The 23,905-nt window shown below is 67.8% G+C and overlaps 1 protein-coding gene across 1 annotated transcript; it reads right to left on the bottom strand.

Moving 5' to 3' along the window:
- Nucleotides 1–17,671: 17,671 nt before the first annotated feature.
- On the bottom strand, nucleotides 17,672–22,040 carry CCDC97 (coiled-coil domain containing 97). Its single transcript, XM_039510510.1, has 5 exons — nucleotides 21,898–22,040; nucleotides 19,998–21,170; nucleotides 19,140–19,382; nucleotides 18,679–18,808; nucleotides 17,672–18,253 (listed from the first exon to the last, which is right to left on the bottom strand). The coding sequence occupies exons 1-5, from the start codon at nucleotides 21,938–21,940 to the stop codon at nucleotides 18,145–18,147; spliced, it is 1,698 nt and encodes a 565-aa protein (XP_039366444.1). The 5' UTR covers nucleotides 21,941–22,040; the 3' UTR covers nucleotides 17,672–18,144.
- Nucleotides 22,041–23,905: the final 1,865 nt, after the last annotated feature.

The following is a 23,905-nucleotide window of genomic DNA, read 5'->3' as shown; positions in this document are numbered from 1 at the left end:
CTGCGCTGCTCAGAACCGGCCTGAGACCCCCCCAAACTCGTCCCGCCGACAGCTGGGACACGCTGGGAACGGCCGACCGGCTAACGAGCCTTTGGTTAACGAGCCCCTCCCCCCCGAAAGGTACTGAGATTAACGATGATAATGGGGCTTTTCCGCTGCCTGTTTCGGCCTTTCCCGGTCCCAGGCCGCGCCGGGAGCCGCCCGGCTCCGCTCCCTGGCCCAGCTGGGGGCCGGGCTGCGTTCCAGACGGTCACCGAGTTTGTGCGAGCGGCAACCGCGGGTGGGCGGCGTGTGGTGCCGTGTGCGGCAGGGAAGCTAAACTCGCCCTAGGAAAATAAACAGCAGCCACAATTATTCCACAGCTCAAAATAGGCCTTGGTCCCGCTTCCGCTGCAGCGTCACCAGCCAGACACAAACACCCTCACGCCTGCCCCCGGCCCCTGCCCCGAGCTGGCTGCAGCCAGGCCTCTGCCCGGCCCCCTCCGGCCTGGCGGCTCGCGCGCCGGGCGGGTTAAGTGACGGGGCACGAAGCGCTTGGAGAGCGGCCGGAAACGCCCCCCCCAAGAGCGAGGCTCCGGGCTCAGTACAAACGAAGGAAATTCCAGTGCAAAAAACTTGGTTACGGGGCCCCGCGGGGGTTTGCGCCCAGGCTCCGGTTCGGGCCCGAAAGCAGCAGGACCGGCTGAGCGAAGCTTTGCTGGGCCCGGCCCGCGCCAGCGCTGAGCCTTTGCTCCCGGGGGAAATCGGGGCCTGGGGGAGCTTTGGTGGCCTCCGGGCTCAGCGTCCCCCCGTCCTGCTGCTGTCTGGGCACGAGGGGAGCTGGCGAATCGGCCCCCGGCCCCAGGAGCGGCCCCGTCTCCCCGGCGTGGGGGGTTCGCCAGGGCGGCTCTGACAGGCCTGGGAGCTCAAACCGCAGCTGCAGCGCCGGGAGCTGGGGCGGAAGGGGGAGGGGGGGGCACCTGGTGCCAGATAAAAAGATGTTTCCGGCAAGAATCGAAAAGGAGAAGTCGCCGCATCACGGGGAGAGGAAATGACGCTTCCCCTGCCCCCCCGCCCCCCCCGCCCGGCCTGTCAGCCCCAACCAGGGCAGGACGCGGCGCTGACGGACGCTGGGGAGCGGGTTGGGGAATTCCTGCCCCGGGGGTCACAGGCCTGTCACCCTCCAAACAACCTCCCCCGCCCCCCCCCCGCGTGTACACAAACACACACACACACCCCGCCCCCCCCGCCCGCCAGCACGTGCGCCCACCCCGCGTGTACCCCCCCACCCCGCACGTGCGCACACCCTGCGTGTACACACACACACACACCCCGCCCCCCCCGCCCGCCAGCGCGCACACCCCACGTGTACACCCCCCCGCCAGCACACCCCGTGTGTACCCCACACACCCGCGTGTACCCCACACACCCGCGTGTACCCCCCACACACACCCCGCACGTGCGCACACCCGGCGTATATACACACACACACACACGCCCCCACACGTGCGCACACCCTGTGTATACAACCCCCACACACGTGCGCACACGCTGCATCTACACACACACACACACACACACACACAAGCTGCACATGCACACACCCTGCATGTATACACACACACACACACACACACGTGTACACACCTTGCATATATACACACACACACACACACTTAAACACACACACACACACGTGCACACATCTTGCATACACATCCACACATCCACACCCGCACAAGTGCACATGCCACTTACACACATGCACACACACGTGCACACCCCCGCACACACATCCACCGTACACACACAGCCCCACAGTCACCCCCACACTGCCACAGACAGATACACCCCCCCCGTACATGTGCACCCCCCCACACGTGTGCGCACCCCCACAGACACACACCCACTGATGCACACACACCCCCTATGTGCACTCCCCCCACAGACAGACAGACACACCCCTCATGGACAGATACACACACACACACACACACATACGTGGATGCACAAATTTGGTTTCCTTCCTGCATTTCTCTCAGCTGCGATGAAGCAAATAAACGTGTCAGTTTCACCTTTGTTTCTCATCAATTTCATTTTGGGGAGGCTGGGCCATGAACTGGACAGTTTGCTGGAGGACTCAGTCACCTGATCAGTTAGATGCGGGGGAGCGGGGGGGGATAGATACAGGTGGCTGGGGCCAGGCAGGCAGACAGGCAGGCAGGTGTGTGGGGACAGGCAGCCAGACAGGTGTGTGAGGACAGACAGACAGACAGACAGACAGGTGTGTGGGGACAGGCAGACAGGCAGACAGGCAGGTGTGTGGGGACAGGCAGACAGGCAGACAGGCAGGTGTGTGGGGACAGGCAGACAGGCAGGTGTGTGGGGACAGGCAGACAGGCAGGCAGGTGGCTGGGGCCAGCCAGCCAGATAGGCAGGCAGGTGTGTGGGGCCAGACAGGCAGGCAGGCAGGTGTGTGGGGACAGACAGACAGGCAGACAGGCAGGCAGGTGTGTGGGGACAGGCAGCCAGACAGGTGTGTGGGGCCAGACAGGCAGGCAGGCAGGTGGCTGGGGACAGGCAGCCAGGCAGGCAGGCCGTTGTGGGTGGCGATGGGAACGTAGCCGGTTCGCTGGAGTCTCCGTGGGGAGAGCCAGGCCCCAGGCTGACCCGAGCGGGGACTTTCCTGCCCAGGGGCTCCCCAGCAGCGGGCTCCGGCTGTCTCACCCCGGGGCCCGGGGGCTGGGAACGCGGCAGCCGGCGTGGCCAGGCACAGAGGGCAGGGAGGGGGCAGACGGGGACGCCAAGGGCCTGGGCACCGGAGGCCGTGCCCATGTGTCGGTGGTGCCGGGGCCTGGCCCGTTCTGGGCACGTGGGACCCAGCCCCGCAGCCCCCGGCAGAGCCAGCTGCCCACATTGGCTGGGGCCCGGCGAGGAGTTAGCCCCACTCGCTGTCAATCATTCTGCTCCTCGGCCCCTCCCCGGGGGGGGGGGGCACATGACACAGCCCCTGCCAGCAGCCCCCTCCCAGGCCCGCTGCCCCACAGCACATGTGGGGCACTGGCTGAGCCGATCCAGGCTGGGTGGGGGCTGGAAAGCGGGATCCCCTCTCACCTTGGGGGGATACTGTCACACCCGTGGGGGTCACACGGGGGAGCTGTCCGTGTTCGGGGGGGGATCCACACTCCCGGGGCCCCCGGCGAGATTCCCAGCGAGGTCCCTTCGCTCTGCCCAGGCACGTCATGGTCGGACAGGCCGGCGCACGTCCCGTGAGTCACCGACGGGACCATCCTGCGCCCACCCCCGCGCCTGCGTCACGCCGGGGAATTTGGCCTCGGGGGGCCACCGGGACTGAGCCGAGGCAGCCCAGGATCAGGCCCTGGGAGCGTCCGGTGCCCCAAAGCCCGGCACAGAGACGGGCCTCGTGCCAGCATATCGGCCCGAGGGGCCGTGGGGGGCCAGGACATGCCATGGGCATGGGCAGGCCGGGGAATGGGGCGGGGGGGGGATTTCCACACCACGTGGGACCTTTTCATCAGCATTGCCCCCCCCGGCTGAATAACCCCCCCACACACACACCAGCTGCTGCGAGCCTGGGGGAGCGGCGCCATCCCCGCTGGGGGGACATGGGGGGACACGGGCCTGGCTGTGAGCTGGAAACTGGCCCCACAACCTCCCTCCCCCCGTGGTTTTAGGGCATGGGAGGGGAGATTCCTGCACATCACAGGGAGCCGGCCGGGGGGGACTGGTAGCTAGAAAGACGAGCGGCTAGAAAAGCTGGATAGAAATAAATAGATGGATGGGGAAGGCGAGAAAGGGATCGAGAGCGAATGTGTCTGGGGTGGGCTGGGCAGAGGGTGTCTGGCGACGAATGGATAAGGGGGTGTCCGGGGAGAGGCGGAGGGATCGAGGGGTATCTGGGGATGGACAGAAGGAGAAGGGGGTGTCTGGGGACGGATAAATGGTGCCTGGGGACGGCTGTACAGACACTTGGAGGGCAGAGGCTGGACGGACAGAGGGTGTCTGGGGCCCGATGGACGGAAGGATAAGGGGGTGTCTGGGGCCAGATGGACGGAAGGATAAGGGGGTGTCGGGGGCCAGATGGATGGAAGGATAAGGGGGTGTCTGGGGACCGATGGACGGCTAAGGGGGTGTCTGGGGCCCGATGGACGGAAGGATAACGGGGTGTCTGGGGCCCGATGGACGGAAGGAGAAGGGGGTGTCTGGGGACCGATGGACGGACAGAGGGTGTCTGGGGACCGATGGACGGCTAAGGGGGTGTCGGGGGCCAGATGGACAGCAGGATAAGGGGGTGTCCGGAGACCGGTGAGTGCTGCCTGGGGACGGCTGTACAGACACTCGGCCGGCAGAGGGTGGAAGGGGCTGGACAGACAGAAAGCTGAGGGCTGCCTGTGGTCCCCGGACACCTGGGGCCCCTCTGACTCAGCCTGGGCTCTGCGCTGTCAATCAGCCGGGCTGAGTGGCGGGTGCCGCCTGCCTGTTATTCTTTCCCTGACTCACCCGCCCGGGCCCGTCTCGGGGTGACTCCCTTATATTCCTCCCCCGGCACCGACACAGTGACGGGCCTGTTCGGGGCGAGCAGCTGCTGGGTGGCCTGGCGGGGCCTGTGCCAGGCGGGCGGGCGGGGTCCCGGCTGCTGGAGCCGGTGCCAGCGGGGTGGAGACGGGCTCTGGGAACCTCCCCTCCCCCCAGGGGCTCCCGGCGCCCTTCGCCCGCATGGCAAGTGAGGAAAGGACCCAGCCGGCCTGAGCCAGGCGGCTCCCGGAGCCGGGATTTGAACCCAGGACACAGGACTGAAACACTTGTCCTTCAGCGCCGTGTGAGGGGTCCCTGTCTGACCAGTCGCCCCACCCCAGAGACAGCCGCATCTCAGGGCCGGGTATGGGAGCCCTGTATAGCCCCCCCCCCCAAGTCCTCACCTGGAGCCGGAGCCTCTGGGGTGGGGCGCGTGGGCTGGGTCTCCAGGGACCTCTCGCCTGGGGCTGAGATGCAGCCACCTCTGGGGTGGGGCGTGGGGGGGCTGGTTCGCCAGGGACCCTTCAGCCAGCACTGAGCTGCAGCCACCTCTGGGGTGGGGTGCGGGGGCTGAGTTTACAGGCAGTGTTTTTTAAAGGCCCCCACAGAAGAAGAGGGGTGAAGGCCTGTCTGGACCCTGCTCAGGTCAGGCCCTGCAGACCCACAGACCCTGGGGGCTGGGGTGGGGGGGGGAGGACGCTGCTCAGTTCCCCGGCTGCCCAGTATTGCCACTGGCTAATGACGCCTCAGTAATTAAGAGGCCAAATGCACCAGGGTCGTCCAAGCCCTAACGAGTGTTGCCCTCCTTCCGTGGGGCTAACCCAGCCCCGGGCTGAGCAGGAGCCCTAACCGGGCGAGCGGCGCCCCCTAGAGGGGCCGGGCCCCGGGCCCCTTTCCCCGCCCCCCTGAGCCAGCCCGTCCCCACCCTGTGGCTGGCGCCCCCTAGAGGGGACGGGTCCCGGGCCCCATTCCCCGCCCCCCTGAGCCAGCCCGTCCCCACCCTGTGGCTGGCGCCCCCTAGAGGGGACGGGCCCCGGGCCCCATTCCCGCCCCTGAGCCAGCCCGCCCCACCCTGTGGCTGGCGCCCCCTAGAGGGGACGGGCCCCGGGCCCCATTACCCGCCCCTGAGCTAGCCCGTCCCCATCCTGTGGCTGGCGCCCCCTAGAGGGGACGGGCCCCGGGCCCCATTCCCCGCCCCCCTGAGCCAGCCCGTCCCCACCCTGTGGCTGGCGCCCCCTAGAGGCCAGGGGCTCCGTCCGTGGGGCAGGCTGAGAGGGAGCAGGTTCCTGTGGCTGGGGTGAGAGTTTGGAGCCCGGCCCGTGGCCCCCTGCTCCAGGGACTGCTCCTGGAGTGGGGCAGGGCCTTGCAGAGGGGAGGCCCAGACACCCCCCTGCTCTAACCACTAGACCCCACTCCCCTCCCAGAGCTGGGAGAGAACACAGGAGTCCTGGCTCCCAGCCCCGCCTCTGGCCACCACCAACATCTGGAGTCCACAGCCTGCCTGCCTGCCCCTGCCCCAAGCCCCTGATGCCCCCCCGGTCCCGCTGCGGTTGGGGTGAGCAGGGCCGGAGCCCCGGCCCGCCCGTGGGGGCCCCACAGCCCAGCACAGGGAGGCCAACGGCGGAGGATCCTGAGCTCCCCCCGCCCGATCCAACGGCCGTTCGACTCTACTGGGGGTGCGATCCAGGCTCGCAATGGGCCACAGAGACTGAGCCCCCCCCACGCCCCTCAGGGGGGCACCCTGGGGTGGGCCCTTTGGGTGGCCCTGTGACCCTGGGCGCCCCCTTCGACCCCCCCCCCTGCTCTGCGTCCCAGCCCTGGGACCCGCTGCCACGTTGGCACATAACCACCCCCTGCCAAGCTGGCTTCACCCCTCCCTCCCGGCTGGCCGGCCGGCGCTGCGCCAGGCCTGCAATTATCCCGTCCCGCCCTCACCAGCCTCCCCCGGGGGAGCCAGGCAGCGCTGGCACGATGGGCGTGGGGGGGCTGGTGGGTCTAATCACAGGCCCTTCTCCCCCTGGCGGCGACAGGTACCAGCGGCTTCAGAGGAAGGGGCTTCCTGCGTGACCCCAGTCAATCACTGCCCGGCCCCGTGCCTCAGTTTCCCCATCTGTAAATGGGGATAATCACCCTGCCACCCTGGTGAGTTTAGACTGGGAGAGTTTAGGAGCAGGGACTGGCTCATACTCAGTCTGGGCAGCGCCCGGCGCGACGGGGCCCCGATCTCGGCCGGGGTCTGGGCGGCGCCCGGCGCGACGGGGCCCTGATCTCGGCCGGGGTCTGGGCAGTGCCCGGCGCGATGGGGCCCCGATCTCGGCCGGGGTCTGGGCAGTGCCCGGCGCGACGGGGCCCTGATCTCGGATGGGGTCTGGGCAGCGCCCGGCGTGACGGGGCACTGATCTCGGCCGGGGTCTGGGCGGCGCCCGGCCCGACGGGGCCCTGATCTTGCTTGGGGTCTGGGAGGCAGTGCCACCCTCTGCCAGATGGGGAAACTGAGGCTAGAAGCCGGGAGTCCTGGCTCTACCCACTAGCCCCCGGTCAGAGGCAGCCCCGGTGCCCAGCAGTAGGGCTGAGGCTGGCTGGGGGGGTCCCTGGACCGGGGATCCCCCATCGGAGCCCAGGTCTCTGCCGCTCCCAGGCTGCTGACCCATGCTGCAGGCATTTCCTGCTGCCGCTCGCTCGCGCCATGGGAGGCCGGGGGAGGCGGGGGGTGAAGGCAGAAGTTCAAAGCCGGCCCCAACCGCAAGGCAGCTTTCCCAGGGCCCAGGGAGGCCCAGGAGCCCGCCCAGCTGTGAGCGAGCCAGGCCCCGTCCTAGCAGCAGGGTCCTGCACCACGGGCAGGGGGGGAGGGGCAGCAGGACCCTGCTGCCCCCCAGGCTCTGGGGCTAAATCCAAAGCAAACTCAGGGGGCTGGGAGTCCGTCAAGGGCTGCGAATAGAACCCCGGAGTCCTGGCTCCCAGCTCCCCCTGCTCTAACCGCTAGACCCCACTCCCCTCCCAGAGCCAGGGAGAGAACCCAGGAGTCCTGACTCCCAGCCCCCCCTGCTCTAACCGCTAGCCCCCACTCCCCTCCCAGGGCTGGGGAGAGAACCCAGGAGTCCGGGTTCCCAGCCCCCCCGAGCTAACCACTAGCCCCGAAGAGGCTCCCGCTCCCCAAGGTGAAGTCCCGCTGCCTGGCAGGGTATCGGTGGCTGGGCCGTGCCTGTCCCCGGGGGGCCGCGTGCGGGTGCTGCGGACGCCTGTGGTCAGCCCTAGCATGTCTCTACGGCCCCCCCGCCTCCTCCCTGGAGCCGGGCCAGGAGCCCTGTCCGGAGCCGCGCGCTTCTTGGGTGGCTGCTGGCCGGGAGCCTGGGGCAAGGTGGGCCCCGCGCGCCTTCGAACCATGCCAGGGTGGCTCCGGGCAGGGCAGGGGCAGCGGCTGGGAGCCAGGACTCCTGGGTTCTGTCCCCGGCTCTGGGAGGGGAGTGGAGGATAGTGGTTAGAGCAGGGGCAGCGGCTGGGAGCCAGGACTCCTGGGTTCTCTCCCAGCTCTGGAAGGGGAGTGGAGGATAGTGGTTATAGCAGGGGGGGCTGGGAGCCAGGACTCCTGGGTTCTCTCCCCAGCTCTGGGAGGGGAGTGGGGGCTAGTGGTTAGAGCAGGGGGGGCTGGGAGTCAGGACTCCTGGGTTCTGTCCCCGGCTCTGGGAGAGGAGTGGGGGCTGGTGGTTAGAGCAGGGGGGGCTGGGAGCCAGGACTCCTGGGTTCTCTCCCAGCTCGGGGAGGGGAGTCTCATTTCAGTCTCGCTGCAGTGGCCCAGGCCCAGTCCTGCTTGCTAGACAGGCTCAGACAGATGGGCCGTGGGGAGGAACCTCGCCAGGCCTGACTCGTCCCCCCGGCGGGAAGTGAGTAGGCTGGACGCTGCTCATCTCCCGGGGGTGGTAGGACCCAGCCGGGACGTGCGTGGCCAGAGCCGGGCGGGGGGCGAGCTGGGGGCCTGGACAGGACTCAACCCCGGGGGCGTAGACGGGTGGGGGGGGGGCACAGGCCGGGGGCTGTGGGAATCGCAGTGACGCCAGCCCAGCTGCCCCAGATGTTTGGGTATTTGTGGAGCCCTGAGTCTCGCCCAGGGCGTCCCCCCTCCCCTGGGTGGGCCCCGGTGCCAGGCCGGGCGGGGGTTCCCCATGGGCCCTACAGCCGAACGGACCAGACAGACCCGCCTGGGGTGGGCGGGAGCCGCAGAGGAGGAGCCTGGGAATGGTTCCTGCCACAGTCCCAGGATTTCACTGCGGAGGAGCTGTCCCCTCAACATGACCCAGCTGTGAGGTTGGAACTGCCCTCCCAGCTCTGGGAGAGAACCCAGGAGTCCGGGCTGCCAGCCCACCCCCACTAGACCCAACTCCCCTCCCAGCTCTGGGAGAGAACCCAGGAGTCCGGGCCCCCAGCCCACCCCCACTAGACCCAACTCCCCTCCCAGCTCTGGGAGAGAACCCAGGAGTCCGGGCTCCCAGCCCACCCCCACTAGACTCAACTCCCCTCCCAGCTCTGGGAGAGAACCCAGGAGTCCGGGCTCCCAGCCCCCTCCCCCGTCACTGGCAATTCCTGCGTCACTCCCCGTTTCACCCACCTTTGAAGAAGCTGCAGGATGTCGAGCGGGGTGGGCGGGGGGCGCCTTGGGGCAGCTGCTGGGACCCACCCAGGGAGGCCCGTGGCAGCGCAGCCCGAGGAGTCTCTCCACCAGCTGGTAGCAGTAGCGGGTTGTTATCCTTCCTGTGCACCAACTACAGGAGGGCAGAACGGGGCTCAACTTTCACAGACGGATCAGGGCCGGTGCCCCTCAGAGGGGACAGGCCCCGTGCCCCATTCCCTGCGCCCCCCAGCCAGCCAGTCCCTGCCATGGGGCTGGATTGGGCCCAGCACCCCCCAGCGGGGCAAGCCCCAAACCCCACCCCCCCAGGCCAGCCCGTCACCCTCAGGGCATTAGGTTCCCCGCCCCCTGAGCAGCCCAGGGGGAGAAAGGCCCCCCGGGGAGACACCCCCCCCACCCCCGCGGCAGCGTCAGGCCGCGTGTGCAGGGGCCGGGGCCAGGGCCTGGGAACCGCCTGGTTTCCATCAGCCTGCGGCCGGGGAAAGTGGAGGCAGCAGGAGCCTCAGACACTGACCAAGTGGGAAAGAATGTGTCAGGCGGCTGGGGGGGGGGGCTCCTTGGGTCCTCCCCTCCGCCCCCCCTCCCCACACGCCTGCCCCCCAGCTGAATTCCCTTTCTCCTCCATCACACACATCCCGTCCCCTCGGCTGACCCAAGGTCACAGCAAGTCAGGGCAAAACCAGGGAGAGAACCCAGAAGTCCTGGCTCCCACCCCCCTGCTCTAACCACTGGACCTCACTCCCCTCCCAGAGCCGGGGAGAGAACCCAGGAGTCCTGGCTCCCCCCCCGCTCTAACCACTGGACCCCACTCCCCTCCCAGAGCCGGGGAGAGAACCCAGGAGTCCTGGCTCCCAGCCCCCCTTGCTCCAACCACTGGACCCCACTCTCCTTCCAGAGGCCTGGGTCATTGTTAGACTTTCAACTTGCTGGGGCAGGGACCGGATCTGTCTGTGCAGCACCTGGCATATCAGGGCCCTGCACCTGGCTGGGAGCCCCTAGGGCAAGTGAGTGGCGGGAACGAGATGCAGGTGTGCAAGGAGCAGTGGGTGGGTGTGTTTCCATGTGCATTTGTGTATCTGTGTCTATACTGTATATATGTATCTATAGCTAGCTTTGCACACCACTCACTGCCCTCTAGAGCCTGGATCCAGCACTGCATGTTGTGTGTCATATCCCCTACACTGCTCACCCAGAGCGGAGAGTCTCCTTTCACGCAGAGTGCTGGGCTGTTGAAGCAGGGGTCCCTGGGTCATATCCCTGAGGCTGCTGCCCCGTCATACGCCCCTGCACCAGGACAGTTAACGGCTGCTCCGAGATGTCCCTGGATGCTAATTCCCCCCTCCCCCATCACATGCCCACTGACATCCTAGAAGGGCTAGAACCAGCGAGAGCCGCGGGCATGAATAGCGTCGTGCCGGGCATTGCTCGGAGGGGCGAACGCTCACACCCGCCCTCCCAGCTGGGCAGCCGCGCCGGCTCCGTTTCAAATCGCTGGGATTCCTGGCATCCCGAACAGACAGTTCCCTGGGGAGGCCTGGCCGGGTTTGCCGCCTGTGGGGTGGCGCACTCACGAGATCCCGCATCAGGGGCTTTCCCAGCGGCCGGCCAGGTCTGGGCCCTGGGTCTCGGCTCTGGCAGCCCAGGAGCTGGTCTAAGCTTCCAGCTCCTGGGGCCAGGGCCAAAAAGCTCAAAAATGTGATGCCAGGTGTCTGCAGGGAGCCTGAGCCCGTCGCTGGGTGTGGGGAGCTGCCCCGAGTGTGAGTGACGCTGCCTGGGTCTGCAGGGAGCCTGAGCCCGTCGCTGGGTGAGGGGAGCTGCCCCGAGTGTGAGTGACGCTGCCTGGGTCTGCAGGGAGCCTGAGCCCGTCGCTGGGTGGGGGGAGCTGCCCCGAGTGTGAGTGACGCGGCGACGCTGCCTGGGTCTGCAGGGAGCCTGAGCCCCTCGCTGGGTGGGGGGAGCTGCCCCGAGTGTGAGCGACGCTGCCTGGGTCTGCAGGGAGCCTGAGCCCGTCGCTGGGTGGGGGGAGCTGCCCCGAGTGTGAGTGACGCTGCCTGGGTCTGCAGGGAGCCTGAGCCCGTCGCTGGGTGGGGGGAGCTGCCCCGAGTGTGAGTGACGCTGCCTGGGTCTGCAGGGAGCCTGAGCCCGTCGCTGGGTGGGGGAAGCAGCCCTGAGTGTGAGTGACGCTGCCTGGGTCTGCAGGGAGCCTGAGCCCGTCGCTGGGTGTGGGGAGCTGCCCCGAGTGTGAGTGACGCTGCCTGGGTCTGCAGGGAGCCTGAGCCCGTTGCTGGGTGGGGGGAGCTGCCCCGAGTGTGAGCGACGCTGCCTGGGTCTGCAGGGAGCCTGAGCCCGTCGCTGGGTGGGGGGAGCTGCCCCGAGTGTGAGCGACGCTGCCTGGGTCTGCAGGGAGCCTGAGCCCGTCGCTGGGTGGGGGGAGCTGCCCCGAGTGTGAGCGACACTGCCTGGGTCTGCAGGGAGCCTGAGCCCGTCGCTGGGTGGGGGGAGCTGCCCCGAGTGTGAGTGACGCTGCCTGGGTCTGCGGGGAGCCTGAGCCCGTCGCCCCGAGTGTGAGTGACGCTGCCTGGGTCTGCGGGGAGCCTGAGCCCATCGCTGAGAACGGGGGATCTGCCCTGAGTGTGAGTGACGCTGCCTGGGTCTGCAGGGAGCCTGAGCCCGTCGCTGGGTGGGGGGAGCTGCTCCGAGTGTGAGTGACGCAGTGACGCTGCCTGAATGTGCAAAGAGCCTGAGCCCTTTTCCCAGGCATCTCAAGGGGGGGGTTAACCCCCTGCCCCATGGCTCTGGGGGCCCTGCCAAGCACTGCTGGGGGATCAGGGTGTGGCCACTACTGCCCTTCCACCTCACTGCCCCACAGAGGCATTAGGCAGGGCCTAGATCACACCGCAAACAGGGCCCCAGAACCCCGCCCTTCCAGGGGCTGACGTCATTCGGAGGCTGGCGCTGCCGGCAGCTCGGGGCCCCCTCGGCGTGACTGGGTCCTAGCGTGGCAGGGGAGGGCATCGGCCAGCCTGGTGTGAGCCCAGGAGCTGCCGGGGGCGTTGGAGGGGCAGGAAGAAAATGGGGAAAAGCCCTTGGATGCGGGACCCCCACCATGCGGCTAAGGATCCTCACCCCCCTCCATCGATCAGTCTTTGAAACGCTCTGGGGTGGCAGAAGGGGGGCTGCTGACACCGGCCGGGGCATCTGGGGTATGGGGGGGCCCAGCTCTACTGGCATCCGGATCCCCCCAGGCTGGGACAGCACCAGGGGGCTCTGCGTGCGCACGCGCACACACAGGACACGCACGTGCACACACACACGCACACACACTCGCCCGGCGCCCAGATGCAGCCAGCTCTGGGGTGGGACGCGGGGGCTGGTTACCCAGGGACCCCTCGCCCGGCGCCGAGATGCAGCCAGCTCTGGGGTGGGACGCGGGGGCTGGTTACCCGGGGACCCCTCGCCCGGCGCCCAGATGCAGCCAGCTCTGGGGTGGGACGCGGGGGCTGGTTACCCGGGGACCCCTCGCCCGGCGCCCAGATGCAGCCAGCTCTGGGGTGGGACGCGGGGGCTGGTTACCCGGGACCTCGCCCGCGCCCAGATGCAGCCAGCTCTGGGGTGGGACGCGGGGCTGGTTACCTGGGACCTCGCCCGGCGCCCAGATGCAGCCAGCTCTGGGGTGGGACGCGGGGGCTGGTTACCCGGGGACCCCTCGCCCGGCGCCCAGATGCAGCCAGCTCTGGGGTGGGACGCGGGGGGCTAGTTACGTAGGGACGCCTTGCCCGGCGCCCAGATGCAGCCAGCTCTGGGGTGGGACGCGGGGGGCTAGTTACGTAGGGACGCCTTGCCCGGCAGCCAGCTCTGGGGTGGGACGCGGGGGCTGGTTACCCAGGGACTCCTCGCCCGGCGCCCAGATGCAGCCAGCTCTGGGGTGGGACGCGGGGGCTGGTTACCCAGGGACCCCTCGCCCGGCGCCCAGATGCAGCCAGCTCTGGGGTGGGACAGCCCCGGCGCAGCAGAGCGGCTGCGGAGGTCACGAGGGCGCGTGGAAAGCAGCTGTGCTCGTGGCCACAGGTCCTGGGGCTTCCCCCGGAGTCGTTGCCACGCGACTGGGCCAAGGACCCGCCACGGCGCCCTCGGGGGACCAATAGCAGCAGCTGCTGCTGGAGCAAGGAGACTTGGGGCCCCATGGGGCGCTGGGCTGCAGGGAACGGGGTGGGGGGCTCGGCGATAGGCCTGTGGGGCAGGGAGCTGGGCAGGGGCGGCTGGGGGTGCTGTGGGGCAGGGAGCGGGGCAGGCGCAGCAGGGGGCTCTTTCCCTGGCAGGTAGGGCTGGCCCCAGGGCAGGCTAGGGGTCGCTGTGGGGCAGAGAGTGGGGTGGGGGGCTCAGCAGGGGGCACTGTGGGGCAGGGAGAGGGGCAGGGGCGGCACGGGGTGCTGTGGGGCAGGGAGCGGGGGGGCACTTTCCCTGGCAGTCAGGGCTGGACCCAGGGCAGCGCTAGGGGTTGCTGTGGGGCAGGGAGCGGGGCAGGGGGCGGCAGGGGGCGCTGTGGGGCAGGGACCGGGGCGGCAGGGGGCGCTGTGGGGCAGGGAGCGGCAGGGGGGCGCTGTGGGGCAGGGAGCGGGGCAGGGGGCAGCAGGGGCGCTGTGGGGCAGGGAGCGGCAGGAGGTGCTGTGGGGCAGGAGCGGGGCGGCAGGGGCGCTGTGGGGCAGGGGCAGGGGCGCTGTGGGGCAGGGGCGGCAGGGGCAGGTAGCGGGCAGGGGCGGCAGGGGCGCTGTGGGGCAGGGAGCGGCAGGGGCGCTGTGGGGCAGGGAGCGGGAGCGGCAGGGGGCGCTGTGGGGCAGGTAGCGGGGCAGGGAGCGGCAGGGGGCGCTGTGGGGCAGGGAGCGGCAGGGGGCGCTGTGGGGCAGGGAGCACGTTGAGTGGAGCCCCCCTGTGGTCATTGTGGGCGTTGCAGGCTGGGCCCACCCAGGGGCCTGCAGGGTGTGGGGGGGCGCCCAGCCCCCCCTCGGCCCCACAGCCCGGGACCCGCGGCAGGAGCTGGGGGGGATCAAAGGCGGGGGCGGGGCCCGGGACGTTTAGAAGTTTCCAAAAATCGCCCCCAGCGAGAGGAGGCGGAATTTCCATGGAAAGCCCCGGGGGGGGGGGGGGGTGGGTCACTGCCAGGGCCCCGCAGCCAAGTCACCGGCCCCCACCCCCCCGCAGTGGCGCCTGGGGCAGGGGGTTGTGGGGCTGGCAGCCCTGGGAGGAGACTGATATAAACCGGGCTAGTCCCCGCCATCCCCCAGTGCCCCTCACTCCCGACCCGCAGCCCCTCCCCCCGCTCCAAACACTAGTCCCCACTCCTCTCCCAGAGCCGGGAGAGAACCCAGGCGTCCTGGCTCCCAGCCCCCCCTGCTCTAACCACTAGACCCCACTCCCCTCCCAGAGCCAGGGAGAGAACCCAGGCGTCCTGGCTCCCAGCCCCCCCTGCTCTAACCGCTAGACCCCACTCCTCTCCCAGAGCCGGGAGAGAACCCAGGCGTCCTGGCCCCCAGTCCCCTGCTCTAACCACTAGACCCCACTCCCCTCCCAGAGCGAACCCAGGAGTCCGGCTCCCAGCCCCCCCCTGCTCTAACCGCTAGACCCCACTCCTCTCCCAGAGCCGGGAGAGAACCCAGGAGTCCTGGCACCCAGCCCCCCCCTCTAACCGCTAGACCCCACTCCTCTCCCAGAGCCGGGAGAGAACCCAGGAGTCCTGGCCCACAGCCCTTCGGGGACTGACTCTGCTCCCTGCCCCCCCCTGCTCTAACCACTACACCCCACGCCCCTCCAAGTGGTTTGTGGGAGCGGTTGCAGTGGTGGCGTGTGGGCAGCTGGAGCCGAGACGGGGTGTGTGTGTGTGGGGGGGGGGTCAGCTGCGGTGCAGGCAGGGCCCAATCCTGGCAGGAGCCTGCGATCGGGGCTGGGTCCCCACAGCCGAGCTGGTGGGGGCTCCCCGGAGCACACGGGAAAGAGTGAGGTGGGGAGGGACCAGTGGGACAAGCTCCCTTCCCCCGTCCCTCCTGTGCCAACCCTGCCCCCCAGCTCCTGCCACGCGCTGCCCACAGCGCCAGTGCTGAGCCCTGGCAAACTCGTCGCAGGCAGGAGCCCCCCAGGGCCAGCGGGATCAGCAGCCCCCTGCAGCTGGGTCCGGGCGGGGGGCTCCCTGCTGAGCGCGGACCTCAGGGATCCTCACAACCGGGCACCCCACAAACACGCAGCCCCTGGGGGCGGGATCCAGGCCAGCAAACAGCCAGGGCAGGGTCCTCGTGTTTCCCACCGGGGATGGGGCCGGGGCCTGGGCCCTCTGGGGGGGCTGGCCCCAGGGCGTAAGGATCCCAGCCATTCCTCGGGGCGCAGCCTCAGCAAAGGGGGCCCAGGGGCCGAGCGACCCCACTGATCTGCCACGTGCCCTGCTGCCCTCCCCATTCTCCCACAGCCTCTGCTTTGACCCTGGGGCCAAGCGGGGCCAGAGCCAGCCCCGGGCCCCCAAAACACGAGGGCAGAGACGTGTCTGTGTGTGTGTGTGTGTGGGGGGGGTGACACACATGGGCGGGGGAGATCACCCCCCCACATCCCCCAGCGTCTGGCTGGCGCTCACTCCATGCTGACAGAGGCGGCAGTACCGAGCTGACCCCCCTACCGCCCCCGAGTGTGCCCCACTGCTCACTCCTTCCCCAGGGGGCCCCACCTCTCCCCGCTGCCAGCGCCAGGTCTGATCTAGCGGCGGTGAGTTCCACGGGTCAGCTGGGCTTTCTCGCTCCCGCCCAGACCCCTTGCGGTGAGGAGTCAGGCCTGGGAATCTCCTCACATGGGGTCCCCCCGGCTAGGGGGCAGAGCAGGGGCGTGGCACTGTGGTTATTCTCTGCCCTCCAGGGCCCACCGGGGGCGGATCTCAGGTGCTGGGGTGCCCTGCCCCCTACGGGGGGGAAGCAGGACTGAGAGCAGCCCTGAGGCTGCTGTAACTGACACGAGGGCCAGACGAGGAAGCCAGGCAGGGACCGAGCTGGGCCTGCCCCGGGGAACTGGCTTCCCTTCCCGAAGAGGAACCTGGCTGGGGCAGGTATTTCCTGCCGGGCCCCGCACCCCCGGGCAGTCAGCTGAGCGGCAGCCCCCCCACCTGCCGGTGGAATTTCCCACAGGGAAGCTGGGACGGGATCGAAAACCCCGAAAGGAAGTGAAACCGGTGAGGGAAAGCGAGTCACCTGCAGGGATCAGGAGGCTCAGCTCCCCCCGCAGGCTCGCGACACGGCACCTGATGGCAAATCCCCCGGCGGAAGGTCCCTGCACTGGCCCCGGCCCCCCTCCCCCGAAAACAGCGGAATCAAGCAGAGCCTGGGGCTGCCTGGCAGGGGCTCGGCAGGGCGCGGAGGCTTGGAGCTTCCTGACCACCCAACAGACACCGACTAGCACCCGGGGGAAGGGAAACTGAGGCACGGAGCGGCAAAGTAACTCATCACAGAGGGAGGGGCTGGGAGCACACCCTGGTTCCAGCAAACCCAGTGGTGATGCTTAGGCCAGTGCTCCCCTGGCACAGCCAGGAACAGAACCGCCCCCTGCTCTACTCACTAGACTGGACTCCCCTCCCAGAGCTCGGAGAGAACCCAGGAGTCCTGGCCCCCAGCCCTCTGCTCTAACCACCAGACCCCACTCCCCCCCAGAGCAAGGAGAGAACCCAGGGCTGGGGGGCTTCTGGGGCACTCCAGGGCAGATGCAGCTCCCACTCCCCTCCCAGAGCCGGGATGGAACCCAGGAGTCCTGGCTCCTAGCCCCCCTGCTCTAACCACTAGACCCCCCCCCCCAGAGCCGGGATGGAACCCAAGAGTCCTGGCTTCCAGCCCCTCTGCTCTAACCACCAGGTCCCACTCCCCTCCCAGAGCCGGGATAGAGTCCAGGAGTCCCAGACCCCCCCACCCCCTGCTCTAACCACTAGTCCCCACTACTCAGCCTGCAGAGATCCCCCACGGACAGGGCTGCTGTCTCTGACCCACTCTGTCCTTAGCCTCTGCCATGGCAGCCTGTGCGGGGGGCAGCTGGGCTGACATGGCCAGGTCATGCTCGAGCAGCCTCCAGCCAGGGCACCCAGCAGGGACCAACCTACCCCCCCTGCAGCTATCCTGTGCGCTCACCCAGTGCCTTGGCCTGTGCTGCCCCCTGCTGGCACCCGGCAGTGCGTGCAACTGGGAGAGAACCCAGGAGTCCTGGATCCCGGCCCCCCGTGCTCTAACCTACCAGTCCCCACTCCCTTCCCAGAGCTGGGGAGAGAACCCAGGAGTCCTGGCTCCCGGCCCCCCTGCTCTAACCCACCAGCCCCCCACTCCCTTCCCAGAGCCGGGGAGAGAACCCAGGAGTCCTGGCTCCCGGCCCCCCTGCTCTCACCCACCAGCCCCCACTCCCTTCCCGGAGCCGGGGAGAGAACCCAGGAGTCCTGGCTCCCTGGTGCCCCAGCTCAAGTCGCAGGATTTTCAGGCCGAAAGGACCAAACTGCTGCTGTTGCAAAACCTGTTCTGGAAAAGCTTTAATTGTGACCGTGCCCTGCTCCCCCCCCCCCGGCCCCTGCCCCAGGCCAGCCCCAGCAGGGGGGGCGGCGTTCCCCTGAGTGGCTGCTCCCCGGTGCAGCCCTGGGCCTGGCCACGCGGCTGGGGCACTTCCCGCCCTGGGGGCCTGGAGGCTCAGAGACGGGGCCAGGGCAGAGTCTGGGCAGCCCTGACAGCCATGGCCGTGGGGCTCACACAGCCCACGGGGGCGGGGGGCGGGGGCAGGGACCCCCTGACACAAAGGTACCTGTCTGAACTGGCTCACAGGCCGGGAGCGACCTGGGGCGAGCGTACGGGGGCGGGGCCTGGCGGGGCCACACCCCAAGCCGACGGGGGGGGGGGGGGGAGGGGGGAAGGATCCCAGGTCACAGACTAGGAGTCTGGGTTACTGCACGAGTTGGGTCCTGCCCCCCACTCAGGGTGCCAGGCCTTGGGAGGGGGGCAGGGGACCCCCTACTCCGCCTCCATCTCCTCCTCGGACTCCTCGCCGTCGAAGTAACGCTCCTCCTCGTCCCGCGACACAATGTCCAGATTGTCGAACTCCGGGTTCTCGTCCACCTCGCTGGGAGAAAACGAGCCCAGAGCTGTGACCTCGGGGACAGAACCCAGGAGTCCTGGCTCCCAGCCCCCCTGCTCTGACCCCTACACCCCACTCCCCTCCCAGAGCCAGGGACAGAACCCAGGTGTCCTGGCCCCCTGCTCTGACCCCTGCACCCCACTCCCCTCCCAGAGTCAGGGACAGAACCCAGGGGTCCTGGCTCCCAGCCCCCTGCTCTGACCCCTACACCCCACTCCCCTCCCAGAGCCAGGGACAGAACCCAGGGGTCCTGGCTCCCAGTGCCCCACCCACACGCTCTAACCACTAGACCTCTTTCCCTCCCAGAGCTGGGACAGATGCACCTTGCCCCCCCTCCCACCAGCCCCACTTCTGCTGTCCCCCCCCAGGCAGTGGCCCAGCGAGCGACGCCCGGCACCCACCCCCCTCACCTGTAATCGAAGTCACCGTCCTTGCCGTCCAGGAAGCGCTGGTGCATGCGGCTGGTGAACTCCTCCCGCAGGAAGGCCTTCTCCTCCGTGTCAGGGACCCAGGCGTCCGAGGCCGAGCTGGACTCCTCACCTGGCAGGGAGAGAGGGCACGATCAGCAAGGAGGGGACGGATACCAGACATAGAGCCAGTAACGGGATGTCAGATCTCACTCCCCTCCCAGAGTGGGGAGGGAACCCAAGAGTCCTGGCTCCCAGCCTCCCCCATCTCTAACCACTAGACCCCACTCCCCTCCCAGAGCCAGGGAGAGAACCCAGGAGTCCAGGCTCCCAGCCCCCTGCTCTAACCACTAGACCCCACTCCCCTCCCAGAGCCAGGGAGAGAACCCAGGAGTCCAGGCTCCCAGCCCCCTGCTCTAACCACTAGATCCCACTCCCCTCGCCCAGCCAGACTTCATACTGACCTTCGTCGTCATCCTCCTCCTCCTCCATGCAGGCGTCCTCCTGCTCCTGCTGGATGTGCAGCCGCAGCTGGAGCACCTGCTCCTGGTAGGAGTCGAGCAGGACCCCGGAGAGGGAGCAGGGGCCGGCCAGTGCCTGGCTGCCCAGGGCCAGCAGCTCCTCGTCGCTCAGGTACTGCCCGATGTATTGCTCATAGAGCAGGGGCTCCCGCGCCCGCATCTGCTCGTCGCTGAAATACTCCCCCCCTGCGAGGCAGAGAGAGCATGGAGGGGCTGGAGCCACAGCACCAGGGCTGGGGGGCTTCTGGGGCACTCCAGGGCAGATGCAGCTCCCACTCCCCTCCCAGAGCCGGGATGGAACCCAGGAGTCCTGGCTCCTAGCCCCCCTGCTCTAACCACTAGACCCGCCCCCCCAGAGCCGGGATGGAACCCAAGAGTCCTGGCTCCCAGTCCCCCTGCTCTAACCACCAGCCCCCACTCCCCTCCCAGAGCCAGGATGGAACCTAGGAGTCCTGGCTCCCAGCCCTCCACACCCCTGCTCCAACCACTAGTCCCCACTACTCAGCCTGCAGAGATCCCCCACGGACAGGGCTGCTGTCTCTGACCCACTCTGTCCTTAGCCTCTGCCATGGCAGCCTGTGCGGGGGGCAGCTGGGCTGACATGGCCAGGTCATGCTCGAGCAGCCTCCAGCCAGGGCACCCAGCGGGCAACCTACCCCCCCTGCAGCACAGCGCCCCCTAGTGCTGCCGCGGGGCATTGGAGTCAGCACCGACTGCCAGGGGAGGGTGCCCCCTGCTGGTCCGTGCCCTGTAGCGTCAGGACCAGGGTGAGAGCAGAGCCCCCCCGCGGCGGCTCCGTACCTTTGATGAGCTGCTGCAGGGCGGCGTACCTCTTGTTGCGCACTCGGGTGTGGCCGGCCTTGCCGCGGGCGGCCCGGCGCACCTCGTCGCAGTAGAAGCGCACTTCGTAGCGGGCGGCCAGGTGGGTGAAGCAGCCCAGGTGCTCGACGCGCAGGGCCCGCCGGAAGCGCTCCAGGAAGACCACGGGCTTGTCCCGGTACAGCGCCCGGAGGATGGTCAGCTTCTCCTCCGCCGTCAGATCCGGCTCGTCCTTCTGCTGGCTGCGCACCGGCAGCGGGCTGTTGGCCACAGCCGTCAGCATAGCCAGCAGGGCCTGCTCGCCCACCTCGGGGGGACCCACCGGCTCCTGGGCCCCGGGCTCCTTCTGAGCCAAACCCGCAGCGTGGCTGGGCTCCGGCATCCCTCTCCCCTGCCGGGACGGGCGCTGCGGCCGTTCACTGAGCCGACTGCTGTCGGGTGAATGGTCACCTAGGGCTGGCAACACCTGCATCCCTTCCCCCCAGTGCGACGGGTGCCAGGGTGGAGTGGTGACCTCAGTGTTCTTTGGGGGCCGGTCCTGTGGGGCTGAGCACTCCACCACCTCCTCCCCCCAGTGCCACGTCTGCCGAGGGGGTTCAGTGATCCCGTTCCTCCTGGGGGGACGGTCCTGTGGGGCTGGCCTGTCCAGCATCCCTTCGCCCCAGTGCGACGTGTGCCAGGGCGGGTTGGTGACCCGGCTGGCATTGGGGGGACGATCCTGTGGGGCTGGCCTGTCCATCATCTCTTCCCCCCAGTGCGACGTGTGCCGGGGTGGGTCAGTGACCCTGTTGGTATTGGGGGGACGGTCCTGTGGGGCTGGCCTGTCCAGCATCCCTTCCCCCCAGTGCGACGTGTGCTGGGGTCGGTCGGTGACCCGGCTGGCATTGGGGGAATGGTCCTGTGGGGCTGGCCTGTCCATCATCTCTTCCCCCCAGTGCGACGTGTGCTGGGGTCGGTCGGTGACCTGGCTGGCATTGGGGGAACGGTCCTGTGGGGCTGGGCTGCCCAGCATCCCTTCCCCCCAGTGCGACGTGTGCTGGGGTCGGTCGGTGACCCTGTTGGTATTGGGGGGCCAGTCCTGTGGGGCTGGGCTCTCTGCCAACGACGGGGGAGGCGCAGCCTCCGGCTCCTGCTGCCCCTGGGCGCTGGCGCTACCTGCGGATGAGACCTGGAATTAACGCTGGGCCGCCGGGCTCCCCAGGGGGGTTCAGGGCTGACCTGGAGCAGGGGGAAGGGATCCCACAGCCAGCCTGACCCTCTCACGGTAATGGGGGGGGCTCCATATGCGGGGGCTGCTGGGGTCATGTGGGCCCCACATCCAGCCCCGCCCACGGGGGGGCTCAGGGCAGATCTCGGGGGGGGGAATTGGGGACCCCACATCCAGCCCCGCCCCCAGAGGAACGGGGGGATCCCATGGGGGGGCTCAGGGCAGATCTCGGGGGGAATTGGGGACCCCACATCCAGCCCCACCCCCAGAGGACCGGGGGATCCCACGGGGGGCTCAGGGCAGATCTCGGGGGGAATTGGGGACCCCACATCCAGCCCCGCCCCCAGAGGAACGGGGGGATCCCACGGGGGGCTCAGGGCAGATCTCGGGGGAATTGGGGACCCCACATCCAGCCCCGCCCCCAGAGGAACGGGGGGATCCCACGGGGGGCTCAGGGCAGATCTCGGGGGGGGGATTGGGGACCCCACATCCAGCCGCGGGGTCACTCAGTCGCGGGGGCAGCCAAGGGGGCGGGGGCAGGGACCCCACATCCAGCCCCGCCCCCAGAGGAACGGGGGCCCCACGGGGGGGTCAGGGCCGATCTCGGCCCCCCCCAGGCCGGAGCAGGGCCCCGGGGGACCCCTTTGGCTGTGACACCCCCGCCCCGCTTCTCACCCGGCGGGGGCGGCCGCGCTCGGCCCCCCACTTCCGCCTCCATCCCGCACGCCGCGCCAGGCCAGGCCGGAACTTCCGGGTCACAGGTCAGCGGCGAAAAGGTCCCCCCGCGGGGAGGCGCGAACGCGACCCGGCCACGCTAGTTCCGGGACACGTCCGTTCCGCCGGGGACGAGACGGGTCATTGCTTGTGCTCGAGGCTCAAAGGGGGGAGATTGGGGGGCAGCCCCCCACCCCCCGCCCAGGGGCAGCTGCGGCTGCCAGGGGACTCCCCGCAGATACAGAAGCAAATCCTGCTGCAGGGGGACTTGGTCCCAGGCAATGCAGGGATCTGAGATTTGATGGGGTGGGGGCTCCCCCCGCTCACCCCCCCCCCCCCGACTAACACCTGCCACTGGCTGAAAGCCTGGCAAAGGGTAAATTAACCCCTGGAACAATTTACCAAGGGGATGTGGCTTTTCCATCAAGCCAGGATTGGTCCCCACCCAAAGATCAGCTCATGTTCAGACAGGAATTAATGGCAGGATGTTCTCTGGCTTGTTGTCCAGGAGGAGAGACCATGGCCGTAGGCTCAGTCCCCTCAGGCTTTATAATCTGTGAAATCCCAGGGAAAATACACCTCTGGGGAGGAGGTGGCAGTACAGACTGCAGGAGAAGCCAGCTGAAAAATCCATTCAGAGTCGACTGGGAGGTAGCGTGCATTCAATCAGGGGCTAACAGCTAAGATGGTCAGGGACACAACCCCAGGCCCCGGCTGTTTCTAAACCTCTGACTGCCAGAAGCTAGGAGTGGGCAGCAGGGGATGGATCACGCCGGTGCCCTGCTCCGTTCATTGCCTTTGGAGCATCTGGCACCGGTCGTTCTCGGAAGACAGGACCCTGGGCTAGATGGGGTTCAGATGCTGCCGCACAGGCAAGCGAGCTGGTGGTCCCACGGGGTGTCGGAGGGAAGAGAGCGGGGGGCTCTATACTTTGGGGTGGACAGGTTACCCACCAAAGGCTTTGCTGAGTGAGCAGGCTTCCCTGGAGATGCACGTTTTATTCCCCTTAAAGGTGACAAGCTACCGCTGAGCTCTTAGACCACGCTTGTCACATCAGTAGCTCTCTGTGCTTTACCAGGGAGGTAAGTGTCAAAACGCACCTCCATTCTGAGACAGCGAGTGCAGAGTGTGTTGCCAGAGGGGCAGGAGAGATTTTCACATCCAAGGCATCTTATCCAGCTCAGCTCTGGCTAGCGCCTCCATCACATCATATTATGCTGGTTGGATGGTCCCATGGCCTGTTCCAGCTCTGCACACAAGGAACCTTCCCAGAAGACTGTGTCCTCCCCATGTTTATAAACTTAACTCATTTAGCAAGAGCTGCCCCCCTCACCTCCCCCCCAGGAAGGGAGCTGTTTTAGTAACAAGAGAGGGGCTATGACTGCTGCCTCGTGGTGTAGGCTCGGAAGGAGCAGATCACTGCTAATGGTCAATTTCACTGCACACCCCCACTATCAAAAAATATTTCCATCATTAAAAATGTACAGCTAGGCAAGAAAGAAAACTGCTGCTTGAGAACGTGGAATCTGATTCAAGGAATTTACTTTGTTATATTTTGACAATTTGTTTTAACGGTTACACAGCGCTAACTTTCTGAACCTCCACGGCTCTCATTCAGTAACTGTCTGACCCTCCCTCCAGCATTTCCCCAAACAGTGAAAATCTACATCACTAAAAACAGAAAAAAGTGCTTTCAAATAAACAGATGTCTGTTGAAATCATTAAAAAAAAACCCCAATTCTGCCAAGTTTATATACCCGCTAAATTCCTTACGGTACCTCCATGCAGCTCTTGTCCAATCCGTGGTCTCAGCCTTGTCTTGGACTGTCACATTTGGTATGTTAAAGGAAGTACGGCTTTTTCTCTGTTCTAAGAGTGTGAATCTGCACAGGGCCCCGCCCCACTCCCAGCACAGTTACAATGCCAGGCTCGAGCTCTGAATCCGTCTGATGCCGCTGGGGCTACTCAC

The sequence above is a fragment of the Mauremys reevesii genome, linkage group 22, assembly GCF_016161935.1.
Source record: "Mauremys reevesii isolate NIE-2019 linkage group 22, ASM1616193v1, whole genome shotgun sequence".
In the NCBI taxonomy this organism is placed as follows: Eukaryota; Metazoa; Chordata; order Testudines; family Geoemydidae; genus Mauremys; species Mauremys reevesii.
This window is presented reverse-complemented; position numbering and strand designations above follow the sequence as displayed.